At 34.6% G+C, this 23,722-nt stretch overlaps 1 protein-coding gene and 1 long non-coding RNA gene across 4 annotated transcripts in view; one reads left to right on the plus strand and one right to left on the minus strand.

Annotated features, from left to right (window-relative positions):
* LOC147030931 (dmX-like protein 2) overlaps nucleotides 1-23,722 on the plus strand; it is a 504,858-nt gene that overhangs the window by 306,670 nt on the left and 174,466 nt on the right. For all 3 annotated transcript variants that reach the window (XM_085875495.1, XM_085875494.1, XM_085875496.1), the window contains one exon: nucleotides 3,503-3,691. In XM_085875495.1, coding sequence (XP_085731621.1) covers nucleotides 3,503-3,691 — 189 coding nt within the window. The remainder of the gene's footprint in view (nucleotides 1-3,502; nucleotides 3,692-23,722) is intronic.
* On the minus strand, nucleotides 21,242-22,960 carry LOC147030932 (uncharacterized). Its single transcript, XR_015056570.1, has 3 exons — nucleotides 21,917-22,960; nucleotides 21,600-21,654; nucleotides 21,242-21,366 (listed from the first exon to the last, which is right to left on the minus strand). It is a non-coding gene; the product is annotated as an uncharacterized LOC147030932 (long non-coding RNA).

Raw genomic sequence — 23,722 nt, forward strand, 5'->3', positions numbered from 1 at the left:
TTAACTGCACCTGTTTGAACTCTTTATCTGCATAAAAGACAGCTGTCCACATTCAATCAATCAGACTACAACCTCTCCAGAATGGGCAAGACCAGAGAGCTGTTGAAGGACATCAGGGACAAAATTGTAGACTTGCACAAGGCTGGGATGGGCGACAGGTCAAGAGGCAAGCAGCTTGGTGAGAAGGCAACAACTTTTGGCGCAATTATTAGAAAATGAAAGAAGTTCAAGATCACAGTCAATCTCCCTCGGTCTGGGGCTCCATGCAAGATGTCACCTCGTGGAACCTCAATGATCATGAGAAAGGTGAGGGATCAGCCCAGAACTACACGGCAGGACCAGGTCAATGACCTGAAGAAAGCTGGGACCACAGAATCAAAATAAACCATCAGTAGCACCCTACGCCGTCATGGATTAAAATCCTGCAGCGCACGCAAGGTCCCTCTGCTCAAGCCAGCGCATGTCCAGGCCCGTCTGAAGTTTGCCAATGACCATCTGGATGATCCAGAGGAGGAATGGGAGAAGGTCATGTGGTCTGATGAGACCAAAATAGAGCTTTTTGGTGTGAACTCCACTCGCCGTGTTTGGAGGAAGAAGAAGGATGAGTACAACCCCAAGAACACCATCCCAACCGTGAAGCATGGAGGTGGAAACATCATTATTTGCGGATGCTTTTCTGTAAAGGGAACAGGACGACTGCACCTTATTGAGGGGAGGATTGATGGGGCCATGTATCACGAGATCATGGCCAACAACCTCCTTCCCTCAACAAGAGCATTGAAGATGGGACGTGGCTGGGTCTTCCAGCATGACAACGATCCGAAACACACAGCCAGGGCAACTAAGGAGTGGCTCCGTAAGAAGCATCTCAAGGTCCTGGAGTAGCCTCGCCAGTCTCCAGACCTGAACCCAATAGAAAATCTTTGGAGTTAGCTGAAAGTCTGTGTTGCCCAGCGACAGCCCCGAAACCTGAAGGATCTGGAGAAGATCTGTATGGAGGATTGAGCCAAAATCCCTGCTGCAGTCTGTGCAAACCTGCTTAAGAACTACAGGAAAGGTCTGATCTCTGTAATTGCAAACAAAGGTTTCTGTACCAAATATTAAATTCAGTTTTTCTGATGTATCAAATACTTATTTCATGCAATAAAATGCAAATGAATGATTTAAAAATCATACAATGTGATTTTCAAGATTTTTATTTTAGATTCCTTTTTTCACAGTTGAAGTGTACCTCTGATAAAAATTACAGACCTCTACGTGCTTTGTAAGTGGGAAAATCGGCAGTGTATCAAATACTTGTTCTCCCCACTGTATATATATATATATATATATATATATATATATATATATATATATATATATATATATATATATATATATATATATATATATGTATGTATATATATATATATATATATATATATATATATATATATATATATATAATTTATTTATTATGAGCACGCCCACACGTACATACACACAAGCAGGGGTACCCGCATTGTCAAGCAACACTGGGTCCCTCCGGACTTCCACCCCACCCCTTTCCCTGCCTCCTCCCACCTCACCACCTCCCCTGTCTCCTCCCACAATTTAATTAGCACATGGTTTTTAACCAAATTTGGGAAAAAGAAATAATTAAAGGAAAACCAGCTTTCATTTCCAACTGACCTCTAACTTGCCTTGTTGCCTCTGACTTGCCATGTATTGTGTCGTAATCTGCCCCCCACAGGATAAATTTGTAGATTATGGCCGCAATAAGTCATGGTATTGGATGTTTATCCTCATCGCCATGGAATGAATCTGGGATGTGTTCAGTTGTGACGTTTCTTGTGGAGAGCTCACCAAGTAGCTTCAGAACTCAAGCAAGCACTCCATTCAAAACCATTGATAAGAAGTAGCTGGCTTGGCAAGTGCGAGCTCGCTGATAACTGAACACACTTCTGGCCATCTCAACAGTATCCCGTGCAGTACATACAAAATTCTGACAAAACGAGTGTTTTTATTTTTAATTAAATATTTCAAATATTATTCATGACGATTTTCGTTGTTATGAAAACGTACCTTGTTCAGTTTTCAACGTGTTGTTTGTGTTTTTAAAATGTACGTAAACTCAGAGGTGATGTTGCATATACGAAAGTTGACGTGTACATTTCATTCAACTTTATTGTGTACTCTGATGTTTATTTACTTCACATAACACATGAATTACATCTCCATCAGTTTGTTTTGTCAGCCTTCAAAATTTGGGTGAAAAGCAAAAACAATTATTATTTGTTTTTTAATTGAAGGCCACCATTTTATTTCCTCTGCATTATGAGAACGTACTTTCATTGGGCAATGTATATTAGACCTCTGCCACGGTCGCTGCGAATAAAACATGCATTACCTCATTTGACTTGTCATCAAAACTTTCCTTTGTTTCCTCAAAACGGTACCTTTATTTAATGATAGAAAAAATGTACACCAGAGGCCCATGAACCATCAGAGCTATGTGGAGTGAAAAATATGGTGGTGGTTTCTGGGCGGCTCGAGGGAAAAGCATGGCCTGGCGAAAGGACAGCGCTTGTGAACCACATACAGGAACTCAGCTTTATATGTAAGACGTATGTGGAAACAATTCAGCAATGGAGGCAATGTGGTGCGCACACACAGCATGACATAATTTCATGCCGTTGCGATTATTTGGTTGGAATAGCTGTTTCTTCCTTTTATTTGGATATCATATTTAGTTTTCACCAAACTAACTTTGTCCTGAGGCTCTTCTGACATCAATCATTTCATAATATTTTGATGCTCAACTGAGATGATGCATTGTGCATTTACAAAATAAGGGCTTTGTCAGTGAGGAATGCGGTTTTGGTTTTCGTCAAACTTGGTGTAGATTCGGTTGGGGTTTTCAGCACTCTTTCAACGTGACGAGAACCTTTATTGCATTCCCTGCTTCACAATTACATTTTGCAATGGGATATTTTATCAGTTTCCAGATTGACCATTATCTTTCACCATTTTCTTCTGAAACGTTCCCTTCTGCTTCATACCTGCTGATGATGTGAATATGTGCTCATGGATTTCAAAAGATCCGTTCAGCGTTGCCTTTATACTGATGAGATAACTCATCAGATCAGGAAGCTTGGCTCTCATTCAAGGCTGAGACTGTTGGTTTGCTGAGAGCTCAGTGTGGATTGGGCTTAAGAGTTTTATCTTTTCCTTTATAAGGAGTACATATTTTTGGTGCCAAATGGCAGAAGCATTGAAAACGACGACATCAAATCTTCTGTAAATTGTGGGTGGGTGATTAAAAAAGATTGCAATGGCATGCACGGCTTGTTATGGTCATGATCTCATCCTTTGCAGCGCCATGTAATCAGGCACAGAATTTATCATCTTTGTGGATGAATCTTCTCAAAACCAGTGTTCTTTGTGATGATTATTCACCTGATTTGAATGAAATGTTTCACTTTTGCTGCCTTTTGACTGTCTGATTTGACAATGTGCACAGGAGGCGGTGTTGAAGCAGCTGCACTCCCCAATGCCTCCATCGGTGTTGCCCCTCATTGCGGCGAGTGTGGCAACCTTGAAAACAGTGGTATCAAACCCAGTCCTACATGTCACCAGCATTGCACACGACCTACTTCGTGCCATCGCCGACATGCGCCAGCCACCTACTCCTGGAGATGTTCAGTCACGGGTAAAAGACAATGGAGTTGAACTCGATAATGTAATTTTCTTTCCTATGAAGAGGCCAATGAGGGTTTTTTTGTTTGTTTGTTATTGTGACGATCCATTTGTGATGCTCATTGTGTTCATTTTTGTGTTTTTGCTAAAGTTTTTGGCAAACTATTTTTTTCGAAGGGCCGCAGTTCCCTCATTTTCTTACCTTTTTTTTAATATTCGGTAAATCCAATATTTTCACATGTCTGACATGTGAGCCCTTGTAAACAATAATAATAATACACGATCAAGATTCAGTGTATTATGATGCCCTAAAAATGCAATGCACTCCCAACAAGCCAAACCATTCATTCCCGCTGAGTGTGGAGAGAAAACCGACGTTATATATATATATATATATATATATATATATATATATATATATATATATATATATATATATATATATATATATATATATATATATATATATATATGTATATATATATATATATATCTATATATATATATATATATATATATATATATATATATATATATATATATATATATATATATATATGTGTACAGTAATCCCCCGTTTCTCGCGGGGGTTACGTTCCAAACCTCCCCGCGCAAAGTGAAAATCTGCGATGAATGGTCGCCTCCCCAAAAAATCGACTGGTCTTGTCTGGTCGGTTTGGGAGTGATTGGGATTGAGGTGCCTGGGATCGACTCGTCTGGTCTGGTCGGTTTGGCAGTGATTGGGTTTGAGGTGCCGGAGATCGACTCGTCTGATCTCGTCAGTTTTGAGGTGCTGGGTATGAGCAGTGCTCGTCCAACGGCGGCAAACCTTTTTCCTTCCCGAAGCATATATCGAGCACCTTTACCTTAACCTTCTCCTGGAACGTTCCAGGACCTTCCTCTGGCGCTTCGGTTCCTTGCCAGAAGCCTTAGAAGGTGCAGGGCGTTTGGGCGGCATCGTGGGGCTTGGAGAAGAAACGTGGAAAATATTCGAAGTTCACAAGCGAAACTTTGTCTCGTGTGTTGTGTGACTGGTCGAGCACCACGCGTCATAATTTATATTTTATATATTATAACCGCGATGTACCGGGGGAATCCGCAGAAAAAATTAGTTACGTTCCAAGGGAAAACCCGCGATGAACCCGGGGCGCGATCGGTGAACCGCGATGAAGCGGGGGGTTGACTGTGTATATATATATATATATATATATATATATATATATATATATATATATATATATATATATATATATATATATATATATATATATATACATATATATACATATATATATATATATATACATATATATACATATATATATATATATATATATATACATGAAGATACATATCTTCTTCTTTCAGGCTATTCCCGTTAGGGGTCGCCACAGCGGATCATCCATATGATCCGCATAGTGATTTGGCACATGTTTTACACCGGATGCCCTTCCTGACCGCAACCCTGGTCGCCTCTTGCGACACAGGGATCTGGTACACCTATTTTAACTGGGGTATACACCAGCCCAGTACACTGGTACTCATTTCGCCGACCTCGGAAGGATGACAAGCTGAGTCAACCTCCTGGTGTATTAATTCAGTGGCCCAACGGGGCTTGAACTCAGGACCTTTTGGATCTCAAGCCGCTGCCCTAACCACTGCGCCAACACCAGCATATATATATATATATATATATATATATATATATATATATATATATATATATATATATATATATATATATATATATATATATATATATATATATATATATATATATATATATAATATATAAATATATATATATATATATATATATACATATACATATACACATACATACATACATACATACACACACATACATACATACATACATACATACATACATACATACATACATACATACATACATACATATCTATATATATATATATATATATATATATATATATATATATATGTAGGGTAAGAATACTGGTTCTGGCTCACTTTTCCCCATGTAAATGAATGGGGGATTTTCAGCCATGAAATTTTTCTTTTTTTTTCCCCTAAAAAATAAATCCCCTTTTTAGCCCAAGGTATATTTATTTGTCTCCCCTTTTAACCTGGAGCCTGGTGTTGGCTTAGTGGTTAGGGTGGCGGCTTGGGATCCAAGGGTCCTGAGTTCAAATCCCGTTGGCTGCTGAATTAACACCAGGGGGTTGACTCAGCCTGCTCTCCTTCCGAGGTCGGCGAAATGAGTGCCAGTGTACTGTTCCCGGTGTATGCCCCAGTTAGAATAGGTGTACCGTATCCCTGTCTGTCGTAAGAGGCGACCAGGCTTGGCGTCAGGAAGGGCATCCGGCCATAAAACATTGCCTCAAGAAAAAGCCAAACCCCTGCACAGCAGGGAAAAATGGCTGTAAAAACGGTCATTTTTTTATTTCCCCTTTTAACCTAGGGGCTCTCTATTCAAATAGCCCATACAACAAGATAAAGATTTGTTAAAGGTGATTCTAAAGAAATATCTGAAACGCCTCAGCCCCGGGACACTCTTTATCAAATAACCCATACAACAAGATAAAGATTTGTTAAAGGTGATTCGAAAGAAATATCTGAAACGTCTAAGCCTCGGGGCACTCTTTATCAAATAACCAATGCATATTGTTTAGCTCACTCATTGAACCTATAAACATTTGTTCATTCTCAAATTCCTTCAATAGTTTAATTTTCTTTGCACAATAATCCCCATCTAAAATATTGAAAAACAAAACATTTGAATCTTTATATTTTTTAAGATACCCCTTTTGTGCCATTACGAAATGATAAACTTCTCTTAATGATCTCATCTGACCACCTCCTGAGTTGCATATCATTTTGATATTGTAGTAAATTATTTTTCCATTGTTCAATTGATAACCATCGAATTTTTCAGTCCATTCAAACATATTTATTATTTTCTTTACATCCTCTAACTTATTGGTTTTTAAATTGATTCGCATATTTGTTTTATTTACCTTTGTTTTAGATATTTTTTCAATAAGACTTATTTGATATTTTTCACATTCATTATGTTTTCCATTTATATACCAAGACTGAGATTTTCTCCACTCTTTAGTTTGACTAATACTTGGTTCGACCATTTATATATTGTGAAAAACGCGGCGGAAGCCCTTAAAAACCCTAACCCATCTTCCCATCGTTAAAACTTGTGTCCATATGGAACACAATCTATTCTATTCACTCTATCATACAATACCCATATGGAACACAATCTATTTTATACACTCTATCATACAATATCCATATGGAACACAATCTATTCCATTATCTAAAATAAATCTCTTATCATCAAAGGCTCCTAATGCCTTTTTATTTACTTCTTCACTATATATCTTATGTTTATAACTTCTTATTGTATTCATTTTCCTATATTCTTCTTTCTTATTCATCAAACAATTATAATAATTTCTAAAAGTTATTGAATTTCTTTATTACATATTTCTTTATTCCCTTTAACCTTTTATCAATCTGATCACCATACTTATAAGCATATGCCTTTGCTCTCAATCCAATAAACTCACTCATTACTTTTCCACCCAACTCATCCTTAAACTTGCCAATAACCTTTTCATTCTTTTTTGAAAATAACTCACTCTTCTTACTAAAATTACTTGTATCATATACTCCAATGTTTTTCTTCATATCCTTATAAACATCGTCAGTTTTTATATCTAGAATAAAACTATCGGTGTCCATATACAACAATGAAGCATTTTCACCATACTCTTTCTTTAAATCATTATACAAATAATCATACATCAATATCTTTGATAAATCAAGAACTGCTGTTCCAATATAAATTGGTTTATCCATGACAATACTTTCCTTTTTCATATGAATAGCAGAAAAGTTCTCTGAAAAAACCTCTTCTCTCTCAAAACTTGGTTTATTTATCAATCTAGAAGCTTCTTTCCAAGATGTTGCAAATCTAATGTTTTGCCTGTTTCTAACATTCTCCATTGTCTTTCCAAAGACAGCATTATTCATCAATTTATAGAATTCCCCTTCAAATTTTACTTTTGTATTTGTTCTCATATCTGTATTGAATTTAATATACTTTTTCATCCAAGGACTTTGTTTAAATTTTAAAACTCTATGAATTTTAGCTACTCTCAACCCAGCAGATAAATATTGTCTCAAGTTCCTTTGATGCAAAACATATCCCTCTTTATCATAGAATGTTGTTAATAACTTTTCTGTTGATTTGCCTTTAATATTAAAACTTTTATGATAATCACTGAACCATTCTTTCTTTGGGGTTTCTTTCTCACATGCAAAAGGAAGGTCTTTATGCTTATTATGAAGATCACTCGGGTACTTCAAATCAACTTCAAAATAATAACCTTCTTCTTTGTCATTCAATTTCTCTTGAGAAGAAATAACAATATTCATCAAAGCCTTTTCATAATCCTTTTCTTCCACCCACTCTAATTTACCATAAGGCAGAGATTGAGACATTGCCCATCCATACAAATTATTAGCATCAAAGTACATCAAATAATTACTATCTTTTTCACTCTCATAATTTGGAAGATATTTATTATTTGCTTTAGCATATCTTTTTGAACATACTTGTGATATTCCACCTCTCTTAGACTTCTCAATCATCAAAAGCATATCTACATCACTGACTAAATCTATATCTTGTTTTGTCATTTTCAACATTGCACTCCAAGCTAAACCAGGAGCTGTGAAATAGTGGGCAGGATCTAATCCATAACAATTTTTATTATGACAGAGTGATCTAAAAGCTTCAAACACATCAACTAACAATAAAACATCTGTTTTTAGATACAAATCATGATATTCTCCAAGGTTCTTTATCTTAAATAATTTCCAAATTTCTTGTGCGTGTTTATATTCCTTATCACTTATCTCTTCTTCATAAAGGTTATTATAGAAACTTTCTTTTGAAGGAAGTTGTGTTTCTTTAAATCTCATAAATGAATCCATACAACCATAAGGATAAATTCCCTTACTTGTAAGAATTTTCTCTTTACTTTGAATTTCATTCCTTGTTTCAATTTCCTCTCTAGTTAGAATTCCGTCTTTAATCAGAATTTCATCTATAATCAGAATTTCCTCTTTAGTTAGAATTTCATTCTTTGTTCGAATTTTCTGTATAATTAGAATTTCATCTTCAGTAAGAATTTCTTCATTCATTTCCTCATTAATTAGAATTTCCTCTTTACTTTGAATTCTCTCTTTAATCTGAATTTCCTCTTTAGTTAGAATTTCCTCTTTTGGAAAGAATGAATTAAGATTTGGAAAAGAGCCCGTGGAGCTTAGATTTGATGCGAGGTTGGCTAGTGGTGTTCCCATAAACTTGTAAGAATCAAGAAACCTTATACGAGTTATAGGTTTTGTGAATATCATTTTTGTAAATGAAATATACTTTTGACTTGTGTTTGTTATGGCAGAAATATTCCCTGGTGTTTTTGAAAGTTCATTTATAAATAGATGTGTATCATAGTTGGCGCTGTTGTGAAGAAAGACTGGAATAAAAGAAGGTAATTTATAATTAAGATTACAACAGGAATGAGCGGGACCTCTATATTTACCAGTAAGATGACAATGATCCCTAACTTTAGACTCCTCAATTTCCTCCTCACAAATCTGACAGATATTGTTCTTTCTGAATTCTAATTTTTCTTCGATGGTTAATTTCATCGGTTCATTTGTTTCTTTCATTAATTTAGTTAGTCTTATACAATCCTTTTCTAATCGTTTTACAAACTCTTGTGAAGCATTTTTTCCACTATACTGTTCAAGTTTATTATACTTTTCTCCAACAGATGATTTGATATAATAACAGAAACCACAAGGAATATGTTTTTGATATTTATTTGTATATGGTTCTTTTGGATTAGGAGAAGCAGTATTTATCTTTTTAAGGATACATTCAAAATCAGCGTATATCACAAATGGGTGCATGATAGATTTATTATAATCTTCAAAAGAAATCTTTTCACCAGGTTTAGGCATTGTAATTACAGCTGATTTATGATTACTACAATATTTTGAATGTTGTTCTAATCGTTCTTTTGTATGAAATGAATTAAGACATCGCTTACAAGGATATATTTTGTTTGCTGTTCTGAATACCTGAGAAGAGATTAATCTTGATAAATTATTGATGTATGTGTAATGTGAATTCTTTCCAACACTAAAATATAAAAGATCAATGTGTGTTTCTTCATTTTTATAGTTGTTTGAAATTTTTAATATTTGAACTTTGTTTGTATCCGTTAATCCATATACATTAATAGAAAGATTATTCTTTTTCTCAAATTTAGGAATATCTGTTAGTGGCATTGGGAAATTAAAATCTTTAATGTCCAAGGTATTCTCATATTTCATATATTGTTTTACTCTTTCTGAATTACATTTTGGTGGATGTAAGTGAGCAAGAACAGACCAGAGAAAACATTTATTATCATTATTCTTAATATTAACAACTGCCTTCTTTCGTTTTATTTCTTTTGGTAATTCAATACAAAGAAGAAGCTTTTAGAGGGTTTGATTTTAGAATGTGTATATCTAAAAAGATGATTTTTTTATTATTGAATCCACTTCCTACCACTGTATTATCAACATCCTCCTCTTGTCTTGATAGTTCTTCATAAACCCCACTATTCAAAAAATCTTGAAATGATGTTATAAAATGAAGATCTGTCCTCATATAAGGAGTTTGTTCTTCATCTTGTCTTTTCATATTCATTTTCACTCCCATATAAAACTTTAAAGTTTTCATTTCTTTTAATGTCTTTTTAATAAATTTTTCAACATCAGGTTTCACTATTTCAATTGATTCAACTATTGATGATGGACCGGGTTCTCCAAATTGAAAAATCCTTATTTTTATATGCCCTTTAAATGCCCCATCAGTGTTTTCAATATAATAGTCTCCCTTTACTTTAAACTCATTTTTCTTGTGTTTTTGTGATTGAAGATGCCTATTATAACTACTCTTCAAAACATCCTTTGAGCAGGTATCACAATGTTTTCTTTCCAACTCAAGAGGGGATATTTTGTGAAATAGATTAAATGTGTGTTTGTTGGTTCGGAGGTGTTTTCTATAATGTTTATATTCGTGATTACAAACATCGCAGTATGTTGTATTCACCATATTTATATAATAAAACTTTGCTGAAACTAAAATTTCCTTGATGAAAATTTCGTTTATTTTACAGGTGTGTCTGTGCTTAAACTAAAATTTTCTTGATGAAAATTTCGTTTATTTTCCAGGTGAATCTGTGCTTAAACTAAAATTTTCTTGGTGAAAATTTCGTTTATTTTACAGGTGAATCTGTGCTTAAACTAAAATTTTCTTGATGAAAATTTCGTTTATTTTACAGGTGAATCTGTGCTTAAACTAAAATTTTCTTGATGAAAATTTCGTTTATTTTACAGGTGAATCTGTGCTTAAAACCATTTTATCCTCCAACTTTTTCACTTAATAAATACAATGTTTCAAGACACAAAAGACAAGTTTCAATCAATCTCTTCATTTGTTAAAGATGCTGAGAAATATGTCAAGGATGTAAAATTGAACAAAGATAAATATAACAACTATTGGATAAAAACAATTATGGTGGATATGATGAGTTCTTCAATTTACTTCAGTGGAAGGGCTTTTAGTATACCTGGAAGAACATCAATTAAGGTATCTCTAACAAAAGTTTCTCCTCTCCTTCTGGCAATATATTCAAAACTAGAAAAAGCAATGAAACAAGAAAAGGTATCAAAAAATAAAAACCTTATGGATGAAGCTTTAGAAAGAAAAGATAAGACCATCTGTAATATGCAAGGAGAAATTTGTATTTTTTTCAACAACCCTAAAGATATAAATCCTGATGAAATAAAGGATGTTAATATATCAGGTGAAATGACATTTCGTTCAATTGTAGTTAAGGATCATTTTAAAATTACCTTTAATATAAAAAATGTAGCAGTTGAATCTGTTAATGAAAAAATGTATATCGATATCGATGGTAATGTTTTTTCTACTAATTAAATGAGCCAATATTCAACTGAAGATTTTGAAGATTATGAGAGTGATTATGATACCGAGAGTTTGCATTCAAACGATAGTTATGGCACCGAGAGTTTGTGTTCAAATGATAGGTATGAAAGTATAGATGATTCTGAAAGTATCGAAGATGATATCGAAGATGAATTTCAGTTTAAGTAAAGTTTTACTTTATAAATATGAATAGTTTACTCGATTTTGAGCCTCTTGAATTCCATGATTCTCCATATGACAAATTTGAGAATTGTCCTGCGTGTGAAAGACGGGGATTAAACACAGAGTCAAAAGCCTATAAACAATGTATATTCTGTGATTATCTTCTAATTAATGATAATCAAAAATATAAAAAGGAAAATAATTCTTTTAGATTTACACCAAAAATGAATTACTTTACAAGATTGATTCGAGAAATGAATGTAAAGTACGAGGGTGAGAACACACCTTTCCTTACAAGGGAAGAAACTGAACGTATTAGAGAAATGTTCAAAGGATTGTTGTTATATCTTATTCATGGATGTGATTTTCAGGGAAATATCAACACAAGATATTGCATAAATAAAATAATGGATTATCTTGAAATTAAACCTGAACTTAGGATAAAATATAGAATTTCGAAAAAAGCCAATAATAAATTAAATAACCTGTTTTCCAAATATATAAATGAATGATTTTTTACCTATTTGGGAAAATAAGATAAAATTTGACAACCATAAAAATCTCCCAAATTCATTAAGATGCCTCATAGTTGGTTCAAGTGGATGTGGAAAAACCTGCTTACTTTTAAAGATGCTCCTCACTCCCAACTTTTTAGATTATGATAATTTAATAATTTTCACAAAGTCGAGTTTTCAACCAGAGTATCAACTACTCTCACAAGGTTTTAATGCTGGTCTTCAAAAAGAAGATATAATCGGTTTATTTAAACTTCAAAAAAACCTAAATGATTTTAACATTGAAGATATAATACAACTATTTTGTGATACACAGAGATGTAAAAAGAAATCAAAACTGATAACTTGTATTCTGAGTGATAATACGGATGATATACCGTCTCCCCAAGATTTGGATAAATCCAAAAAGAACCTCGTTATCTTTGATGATTGTGTTAATGAGAGAAACCAAACGGTAATGGACAGCTACTACACAAGAGGGAGACATTCTTCTTGTAATTGTATTTATCTTAGTCAATCGTACTTTCAGCTTCCTCGTCGTTCCATCAGAAACAATGCTAATACTTTTATTTTATTCAAGTTAAATTCAATAGATATAAACAATTTTTGGAGAGACAATTGTTCTACATTATGTAGTAAAAAGGAATTTGGGGATTACATGAAACACACGACTGAAAAATATAAATATATTGTTGTGAAACAAGATGAGATATTAAATGATATTTTTCAATAAATAAATGGATGCGAAAGAAAGAGCAAGAGGATTTAGGGAACATCAAGAGTTGGTTTCAAAAGTTGTAAAACAGCAGGAAGACATAAAGAAGAAACGCAGACAGAAACTAACGGGTGAAGAAGCATTTGAAAGAAAACAAGAGAAATTTTTTAAACCACTTTTAAAAACTTCCCAAGAAAAAATGAAAGATGTTTCCACAGTTCCCACAGTAGAATATACTCCTAAAAAACTTCAAATGTTAAAAGATTTCAGTCAAATGACGGAGGAAGAATTAGAGCATATTGGAGAATTAGAATATCATGATGAAGAATTATTTCAACAACTGGAAGAGATTAATCGACCCCCTGATTATATTGTGAATGCTCTTCAAAACAATGAATATTCAGCGGATTCAAAAACCAAAGCAGGACTCATTCCAACAGAACAATCAGCAATATTTCATCTTGTTCAAGAAAAGGTATTGATATTTAATGATGAATTAAGGTTCTTGGGTTCTGCTCAACCCCCTGTTAAACTAACTCCGAGATTAATGTTTCTTCTCACAAAAGATGGAAGACAAGGTTCAACTGTGAGGTATGAATCAAAGTATATTGATAAACCATTGGATATGGAAAATAATGATGATAGAGTATATATTGATCTGCTGAACACTCTAAATTATAAGGTTATTCTTTCTGGTAAAAGTAGGAAGAATGAGAAGGAGAAACACATTATTCAGGCTTTAAGTATCCTTGGTTCAGGTGTTAGTTTTCTTCCAAATGACCCATCGCAATTAGTTAATAGACTGTGATTGTTGTTAGGCAGTAAGAAGGCTGGAAATAACAATTGTTTTAATGAAGCATCAGCCATTTTAGACCAGTTGATGAACATGAAAATAATTAATAAATATCAATATAAAGACATTTTATCTCATATTAAATAAGATGAGAAGCACAATCCTTAGTTTCAATTTCACAACAAGCGACCACACATCTTCATTCCCATACCCACTACAACTTGACACAACAAAAGAATATGAGGCATCTTTATTGTCCATGGAAACTTGTAATACCTTATTTAATATAACCGAGAAAAATGACAAGTTTAGTTATAATCCGGGAAGTGGATACAAAACGATAACAGTCTCACCCGGAGCATATGAGATTTCTCAAATATCTTCCGAAATTGCTCGTCTTATGAAAGAACAGGGTGATGAACCAAAAAATATTGTTATAAACATTCAAAAACATACTTCAAAATCAACGATTAAAGTTAAAAATAACTACAAGGTTGATTTCACAATTGATAATTCATTTAGAGAGTTATTGGGTTTCTCCTCAAAAAGATTGAAACTAATGGGACGTTTTACAGTGATAATGTCATTCAAATATCCTCAGGAATAAATTCGGTGTTAATTCACTGTGATTTGATTGATGGTGCTTATAATGATGGGAAAAAAACAAATACAATATTTTCATTCAGCGCATACTCAACCCCAATTGGTTATAAATTCAATATGGAACCCAAAAATTTGGTTTATCTACCTGTGTCAGGAAAAACCATACACAGAGTAAATTTTAGGATAACCGACCAAGATAATCGTGTGATTTCTTTTAATGGAGAAGTTATATCCATCAGAATTCACCTACGTGAAGTTTTCCAATAAATAAATACGATGGTTATTGTGAGGAAACACGAGTTGGGAAAATATAAAATAATTACAGGGGATGGGATGTTCCTTTCCCCATACTACAAGGGTGAAGGTATGTATCTTGGTAGAGGATACTATAAACCTAAGAGACAAAGGGGTGTTGGACATCAATTGAGAGGAGATGGGATAATTGATACTCTCATGGGTATTGGTTCAACTATTCTAAAACATAAAGATCTAATTGGTTCAACTGCTTCTGCTGTGGGAAATGTAGCAGGTGCCGTAAAGAGTATAAAAGATGCTCAGAAGGAATCTCATAAATTACAAGCAATAAAAGAAATTAAGAAAGGCAAAACTCAGTTGTCCCCCCAAGAACGACAGAAAATAATTCAAATACTTGGATCAGGGTTTCAAAAGTTTTAACATCTTTTTTCCTAAATAAATACAAGTATGGAAGCAATTGATAGTATCTATGATTTGGATGATATTATTATCATCTCAAACTCCACTAAAAAAGAAGATTACTTCAAGGTAAATGCAATAACTGGAACAGACTGGAATACGAATGGTACAAAAAGTTTTGAAATAAATAATCAACAAACCTATTTGAATCTCTCCGAAAGTTTCTTGTTGTGTAAATTTAAATTCACTAAAGCTGGGAATAATACAAACGCTACACTTGTAAATGATTTCTTCTGGAAAATGTTTGATAGTGTGCGTTTGTATATTGGGACACAAGAAGTTGAAGCGGTTGATTATGTCTCTGCTGTATCTGAAATGATAAAATTTACACTCTATACATTCAGTGATAGAATGGGAAAGGGGTCTGCCGAAGGTTTTATTCCTGATATGTCAACGGGAACAAACACAGACCCTGGATATACTCAAAGGAAAGGAATGTATAATGATGATACAAAAGCAGAAAATAGTTTTACTGTGGCAGTTCCTCTTAAAGGTATATTTGGATTTTGTGATCATGATAAAGTTCTGTATGGTCTTAAAATTAGATTTCAACTACAGAGGAATGATAATGAAAATCGATTACTTTTTGGTGTTGGTAGTGCTTTTGGTGAACAGAATAAATTTGTAATTGAGGAGATGAGTTGGTATATCAGTGAATATACTCCTAATCTTAAAACAGAAGAGATGTTGAATCGAAGACTTAACTCAAAGAAACCACTCAGTGTATCATACCTCAAAAGAAGATGTCAACACGTTAAACTCAATCAAACTACTTACACGTGGAATTTGGGTGTTCTGGAAGGAAAGCCACGATATCTGTGGATCATTTTTAAAAAGCCAGATGGTGATCCTGCGACTGATAAGAATAATGCATTGAGTGATAATGCTAAGGTGAAACAACTTCGCGTTTCTCTAGATGGAACATTTTACCCACGAGATAGATTGGAAATTAATTGGGAAAAAAATGATTTTGCTGAAGCATACAAGTCTTACCAAAAGGTGTGTGAAAGTAATGGAAATAAAGAACCTATTTTGGATATGACAGCATTTAAAAGTTTGTATACAATCTATGCGTTTGACCTGAGCGCTCAAAAGGAAACTATAAAGTCTAATCGAGTGGATACTTCCCTATACATTGAAAGAGGAGAGAGTGAAGAAGTTGATACATATTGTTTGCTTTTGGAAGAAACAGAATTGCAGATTAATACAGATAATGGTGTGATGATTAGTCTCACATAATTTTTTGTTAAATAAATGAGTGGCAAAGTACCAACTGGGGTATATGTTAATCAAATCAATCTTCATAAACTATCATCTTGTGTTCAAAATCAAAAGCCTTGTACGATTAACGTTAATACAATTCAGAGAAAAGGAGCAGTAAGAATTGATGTTTTTCTCACAAGAGAACAGGTTAAAATCTTGAATGACACTGGCTCACTTAAAATTAAAATGACAAAACCAATGTTGAAAAAATATTCAATAAGAGAGACGAGTGAAGGATTTCTCCCATTTCTAATTCCTTTATTTGCTGGTTTAAGTGCGGTTGGAGCATTGACGGGTGGTATTTCAACAGCGGTGGAAACTGCCAACGAAAGGAAGGCTCAACTCCAGGCTCAAAAAGAATTGGAAAGACATAACAAAGAGTTGGAGAAACAAATTAGTGGAAGTGGTGTAATTGTAGATTTTGCTGAAAAACTTGAAGGTCTGCCTGATAAAGCGAGATTGTTAGTTGGAGATATGCTTTCTTCTATAGCACAAGCAGGTGTAAAATTAACGAAAAGAGGTAATGGATTATATCTTTCTAATAAATAAATGAGCATTGATGAGTGGTTGAAAGAATTTGGAAAGAATACAACATCAAATTTACAACTTGTCAAATATTGTAAGAAATTAAAAATTCATAATGTGGTTATTTGTATGAGAGATGAATTAACAAATGTGCCAAAACATACAAAGAATATTATTATGAACTTAGAAGATAATAATGGGAACGGTTCTCATTGGGTTTGTATTTTTAATAGTCAAGACAAATATTATTTTGATAGTTTTGGTCTTCCGCCACCTGTTGAAGTCATAAAATTCTTACAGAATGGTGTTTATCAAACATTTCAAGTCCAAGAATTAAATTCCAAGTGTTGTGGTCAATTATGCCTATATGTGTTATTTCAACTCAACAAAAATAAAAAAATTTATGATATTATTTTTAATCTAATATAAATGACTTATGTTGGTAAAGATGGTTCTATCTTTGGTGTATCTCAAGAACTGGATATTGATTTATCAAATTATTACACAAAGGCACAGGCTGAACGACATAAATATAATATAACCAAAAATATTAACATGAAAAATGCTTATAAATTAAAAAATTATCCAACCCCAACTGAAGCGAATGACTTGGTGAGATTAAGTGATTTATCACAATATATATACTTAAATAAAACGGCTGTGTATTCCAAAGATACAGAAGTGTTGATATTATCTCCAGGTCATACAGAATTCACAGTTCGAATTAAAATAAATTTTTATAAAGAAGGGCGTATCGTTTGTATGAGAATAGAACAATGGGGGTATGATATGAATGATTTAGGGTATAATTGGTCATTTAAAATTAACCTCGAAGACCTGGAACAATTAAATCAGTCTCGTAAGGAAGAATATTATCCACTTGGTATCGAGAATGAGTTTTGTGGGGCTACGATTAGTAAACAACAAATAAAAGAATTTAATAAGGGTAAATATAATAATGGTTTTGCCCTTGTTTATCTCATGAAAACAGAAAAAACAGGATTATATATAATAAGTAAGGAAATACAAAATGATTTAACTGTGGGAAGATGGGGAGGTGTTTCGTGCCATAATATTATTCTAACATATATTTCTAATACATAAATGACAGCAAGAAGGCTTCAAGAAAATTATCATTTCTGTGTTCAAGCATACCTTCAAGAAAAGGGTATTCGGTATTTTAATAAATATGTTCTACAACATAAGAATGAGGTATTTTCAATAAAAGATTGGCATTATGCTGATGTTGATAAACCGACAACTTTAGATTTAATTAGAATGTTAAATAATGAAAAAATTATAAAGTTAAGAAAAGGTAAGGCTCTTTTAGAAATTCAAAAGAAATTTTATTGGTTTCCTGTTGTAAAAAAAATTATTTTGGACACAGGAATAACAAGAAATCCTGATGAATATATGTATAATATTCTATGGGGTGTAAGCGATTCAAGGATAGTAAGGGATGAGGAAGGAGTTGAAGAAGAGAGGGAAGAGGAGGAAAAGGAGAAGAGAGAGAAGGAGGAGAGGGAGAAGAAAGAGAAGGAGGAAAGAGAGGAGAGAGAGAGGGATGAAAGGGAGAAGAGAGAGAGGGAGGAAAGAGAGAAGAGAGAGAGGGAGGAGAGGGAGGAAAGAGAGTGGATGAATAAATATCAAAATATGAAAACCAGTGAGATTCAAAAAAGAATAGGGGTATTACAGAAAATAACTCAACCCACCGAGGAGGAAAACAAAGAATTGATAAGTCTATTTACAATACTTTCGACAAGACTATTGACATCGAGAAGACATGTATTTTAATTCAAGTTTTTCATTTTTTTTTTTTTTTCTTAAATAAATGGGGGAGAGAGTGAAGGCATTTCTAAGGATTCTTTATGTTTTAAAAATTAAGATTCAAATGTGCATGTTGGAAACTAAAAAGGTTTTTGCACTCTGCAGGAATTTTTCTCATAAATAAATGAGTTATTGTCTCAAATGTAAAAAGAAAACTAATACTAAAAATATTTCATATATTAAAAGTAAAAATAACAGGGTTATACAAAAAGGTATATGTTCGGTGTGTGGTTCAAAAAAAAAATCAATTTATCTCCCAACACAAACTAGGAGGAGATATACAAAAGTTTTTATCAGGAAGTAAATTTACAACTACTGGAATACCAGGGGAATTACATCTTCCAGGGTATTCTTTCTGTGGTCCAGGCACAAACTTGGATTAAAGATTAGATGAGGCAGACTATCCTAAATCCTGGAGTAAGCCTATCAATAGAGTTGATGAAGTGTGCATGAGACACGATATTGATTATGGGAATACCACAACGTTGGAAGAAAAGCATGAAGCCGATAGAGAAATGTTGTATAATTTGTCTCTGATACAAAATCCAACCTTGAGAGAAAAAGTTGATCGGTTCATTGTGAAGAAGATGATCAGTGCTAAATTGAAACTTGGACTTGGAAATTCAAAAAACTTGTAAGCTCTAATGATGTCATTAAGATTGAAGAGCAATTAGCTGATGAATTACATAAACCAATATTCACAAAGTTTCAGAGAAGGAAAGTTTATTCCAAGGAAGTAGATTATATCTGGTCTGCTGATTTGATTGAACTCAATAATGATAAGGGGTACAAGTATGCTTTAACCGTTATTAATTTGAGGAGTAGATATGTGTGGGTTGTCCCTTTAAAAAACAAAACAGGTAATACTCTTATGATAGCTTTTCAACAGATATTTAATAAAAGTAAGAGAAAACCTAAAAAATTGTGGACTGATGAGGGTAGAGAGTTTTATAACAAGACATTTATGAATTTTCTAAAAAATAACAGTATTACATTATACAGTACCTTTAATGAAGGGAAGGCAGTTGTTGTTGAACGTTTTAATCGTACCTTAAAAGAGAGACTATATAAAAAATTCACACAACTCGGTTCACAACAATGGTCATCTTTTATTCAGGATATTGTGGATAAGTATAATGACACGATTCACACGGCAACAAATATGAAACCATCAGAAACATTTACAAAAGTAAAATATGAAAAAGAGATTAATGTCAGAAAACCTAAGTTCAAAGTTCGTGATATCGTAAGAATATATAGGTGGAAATCTCATTTTGAAAAAGGTTATACGAAAAGATGGACCAACGAGCTTTTTAAAATTGTTGATGTAATAGATACGGTTCCTTGGACTTATAAGATATATGATTTGGAAGGGGAAGAGATTTTAGGTTCATTTTATTCACAGGAATTACAAAAGACAAAGATAAATTGAAAATTTTTGACTCCGCCCCTTTTTGGCTCCACCCACACAAGCCCCCGCCCACACAAGCCCCGCCCACACAAACCCAACACAAACCCCACCACACACCCCCCACAAGCTCCAATACATTGAAATTTTTGACTACGCCCCTTTTTGACGCCGCCCAAACACGCACCTCCCACCGAAGCACCGCCCACACAAGCCCCACCCACACCCCACACAAGCTCCACACAACCTCCACACAAAAACGCCACACAAGCTCCACACACACATACCCCACACAAGCTCCACCCAAATGCATCATATTCACATAATTAGTGATTAGTTAATTCGTTCCCCACACACACAACATGTTTATTTAATTAAAAAATTATCCACCCATCCACACAAGCTCCACTCATCCACCCATCCCCCATCTCTCCACCCATCCATTTATCCACACAAACCTCATCCACATAAGCCTCATCCACATTCACCCCTCCCACACAAGCTCCACCCACATAAACCCCTGCCCATATAAACCCTGCCCACATAAACCCCTCCCACATAAGCCCTGCCTCCACAAGCTCCACACAAAAACTCCACACACATAAACCAGTCCCACACAAGCTCCACCCACATAAACCCCCGCCCACACAAGCCCCACCCACACAAACCCCGCCCACACACACCCCGCCCACACAAGCCCCTCCCACACACACCCCACCCACACAAGCCCCCACCGAAGCCCCGCCCACACAAGCCCCGCCCACACAAGCCCCACCCCCCTCATCCCCCTGTGCGCCCCCACCTTTGACCCACCACCTCCCTCATCCCACCCCCACCCTTCCCCACACACACACATGGGGAGGGGAGGGATGGGATGAGGGGTGATGGGTCATTGGGGAGCGCACCTACCCCCCTTCCCCCCCTTTACATCTCTTTTATTCTTTTCTTGTAATTCAGAATCAAGTAATTGTAAACAAAACAAATATAATTTATTAATATTGAAAATATTAAATATTCATTTGCGAGAATGTACAATCTTTCCCAGCAATCTTCTTCAGATGTCTTGTGATTTCGAAACTCAGACACCATATTCTGTTTTGAAACAAAAAGTGGATAATAATTAGGTTCTATAAAGATAATTACATGGTAATATGAATAAGCCTCGTTGACCACTGAATTAACACACCAGGAGCCTGTCATCCTTTCAAGGTCAATAAAATGAATTCCAGTGTACTGACAAAACCACGTCCAAACTAATGATGCAACCAACATAAGGCGACATTCTAAAGAGAGAGTGATATTAATAATAATTCAGAAATATTTACCTCCAGAAAATCATGTGTTGTACAAGATTGCTCCAACAGCTGATGTGCGATAGTGCTGAAAAAAAAAAAAATAAGTCAAGGGTATAGATGAAGAGACAGACAGGGAAAGCAACACACACACACACACACACACACACACACACGCACACACACGCACACACATACACACACACATAGACACACACACGTGCCTCACCATTGGTTTAATTCATTCGAGATCAGAGACCAGTCATTATAAATCATTGGCCTCTTCAATAAGAGCAGAGAGAGGTAGGTAGAAAGACAGACAGAGAGAGAGGCACACACACGTGTCTCACCATTGGTTTAATTCCTTCGAGATGAGAGGACGTGATAAGACTTCATGCCACTCATTGTAAATGTCTTTCAATTCTCTTCTAAAATCATTGATCTCTTCAATAAGAGTATTAATTTCATGAACCACGTCGTGATATGTAAACTCAATTTCTTCCAATGCCCTGTCAGGGAAAAAATATATATATATCAGAATTATCATGATTTAATTAATAATCATTTGCTTCATCGTTCAAAGAGAAAAGCATACACAAACTTACCAACTCTGTAGTGGGCTGTTGGCTTCATCGGAAGAAATATCGTCCATGCCTCAGTTGTAAAAATGAAAATCCCGTCTGGCAGAAACTTTGTCTGGCGAACCGCTTATAAAGCAACGATGAGGAGATTGCTTAATCATTGGGTGTGGGCACAGGAAATGACAAGCTTCTCTTAATGATCTCATCTGGCCACCGCCCGAGTTGCAAATCATTTTTGCACATAAACCACGCCATAAAAGTTTTGATTCAAATGTTTTCAGTTCGTGTTCTGAGATAAAATATAAACACGAGACCTTGTCTCACAGAATAGTTCCTATTTTTTCACAGCATGACAGTCCAAAACCACTTCCTCATTCACACAGCACGGCCGTGTCAAAAAAAACACTTCCTCATTTTCACGGCATGAACTGAAAACATTTGAAACAAAACTTTTTTTATGGCATGGTTTATGTACAAAAATGATTTGCAACTCGGGCGGTGGCCAGATGAGATCATTAAGAGAAGTTTATCATTTCGTAATGGCACAAAAGGGGTATCTTAAAAAATATAAAGATTCAAATGTTTTGTTTTTCAATATTTTAGATGGGGATTATTGTGCAAAGAAAATTAAACTATTGAAGGAATTTGAGAATGAACAAATGTTTATAGGTTCAATGAGTGAGCTAAACAATATGCATTGGTTATTTGATAAAGAGTGTCCCGGGGCTTAGACGTTTCAGATATTTCTTTAGAATCACCTTTAACAAATCTTTATCTTGTTGTATGGGCTATTTGAATAGAGAGTGTCCCGGGGCTTAGGCATTTCAGATATTTCTTTCGAATCACCTTTAACAAATCTTTATCTTGTTGTATGGGCTATTTGAATAGAGAGCCCCTAGGTTAAAAGGGGAAATAAAAAAATGGCCATTTTTACAGCCATTTTTCCCTGCTGTGCAGGGGTTTGGCTTTTTCTTGAGGCAATGTTTTATGGCCGGATGCCCTTCCTGACACCAACCCTGGTCGCCTCTTACGACACACAGGGATATGGTACACCTATTCTAACCGGGGCATACACCGGGACCAGTACACTGGCACTCATTTCGCCGACCTCGGAAGGATGGCAGGCTGAGTCAACCCCCTGGTGTTAATTCAGCAGCCAACGGGATTTGAACTCAGGACCCTGGGATCCCAAGCCGCCACCCTAACCACTAAGCCAACACCAGGCTCCAGGTTAAAAGGGGAGACAAATAAATATACCTTGGGCTAAAAAGGGGATTTATTTTTTAGGGGAAAAAAAGAAAAATTTCATGGCTGAAAATCCCCCATTCATTTACATGGGGAAAAGTGAGCCAGAACCAGTATTCTTACCCTACATATATATATATATATATATATATATATATATATATATATATATATATGCACATACATACATACATACATATCTATATATATATATATATATATACATATATATATATATATATATATATATATATATATATATATATACATATCTATATCTATATCTATATCTATATCTATATCTATATCTATATACATACATACATGCAT

Source organism: Eptatretus burgeri, chromosome 3 (genome assembly GCF_056783735.1).
Source record: "Eptatretus burgeri isolate ZD-2024b chromosome 3, Ebu_testis_v1, whole genome shotgun sequence".
Classification (NCBI taxonomy): Eukaryota; Metazoa; Chordata; class Myxini; order Myxiniformes; family Myxinidae; genus Eptatretus; species Eptatretus burgeri.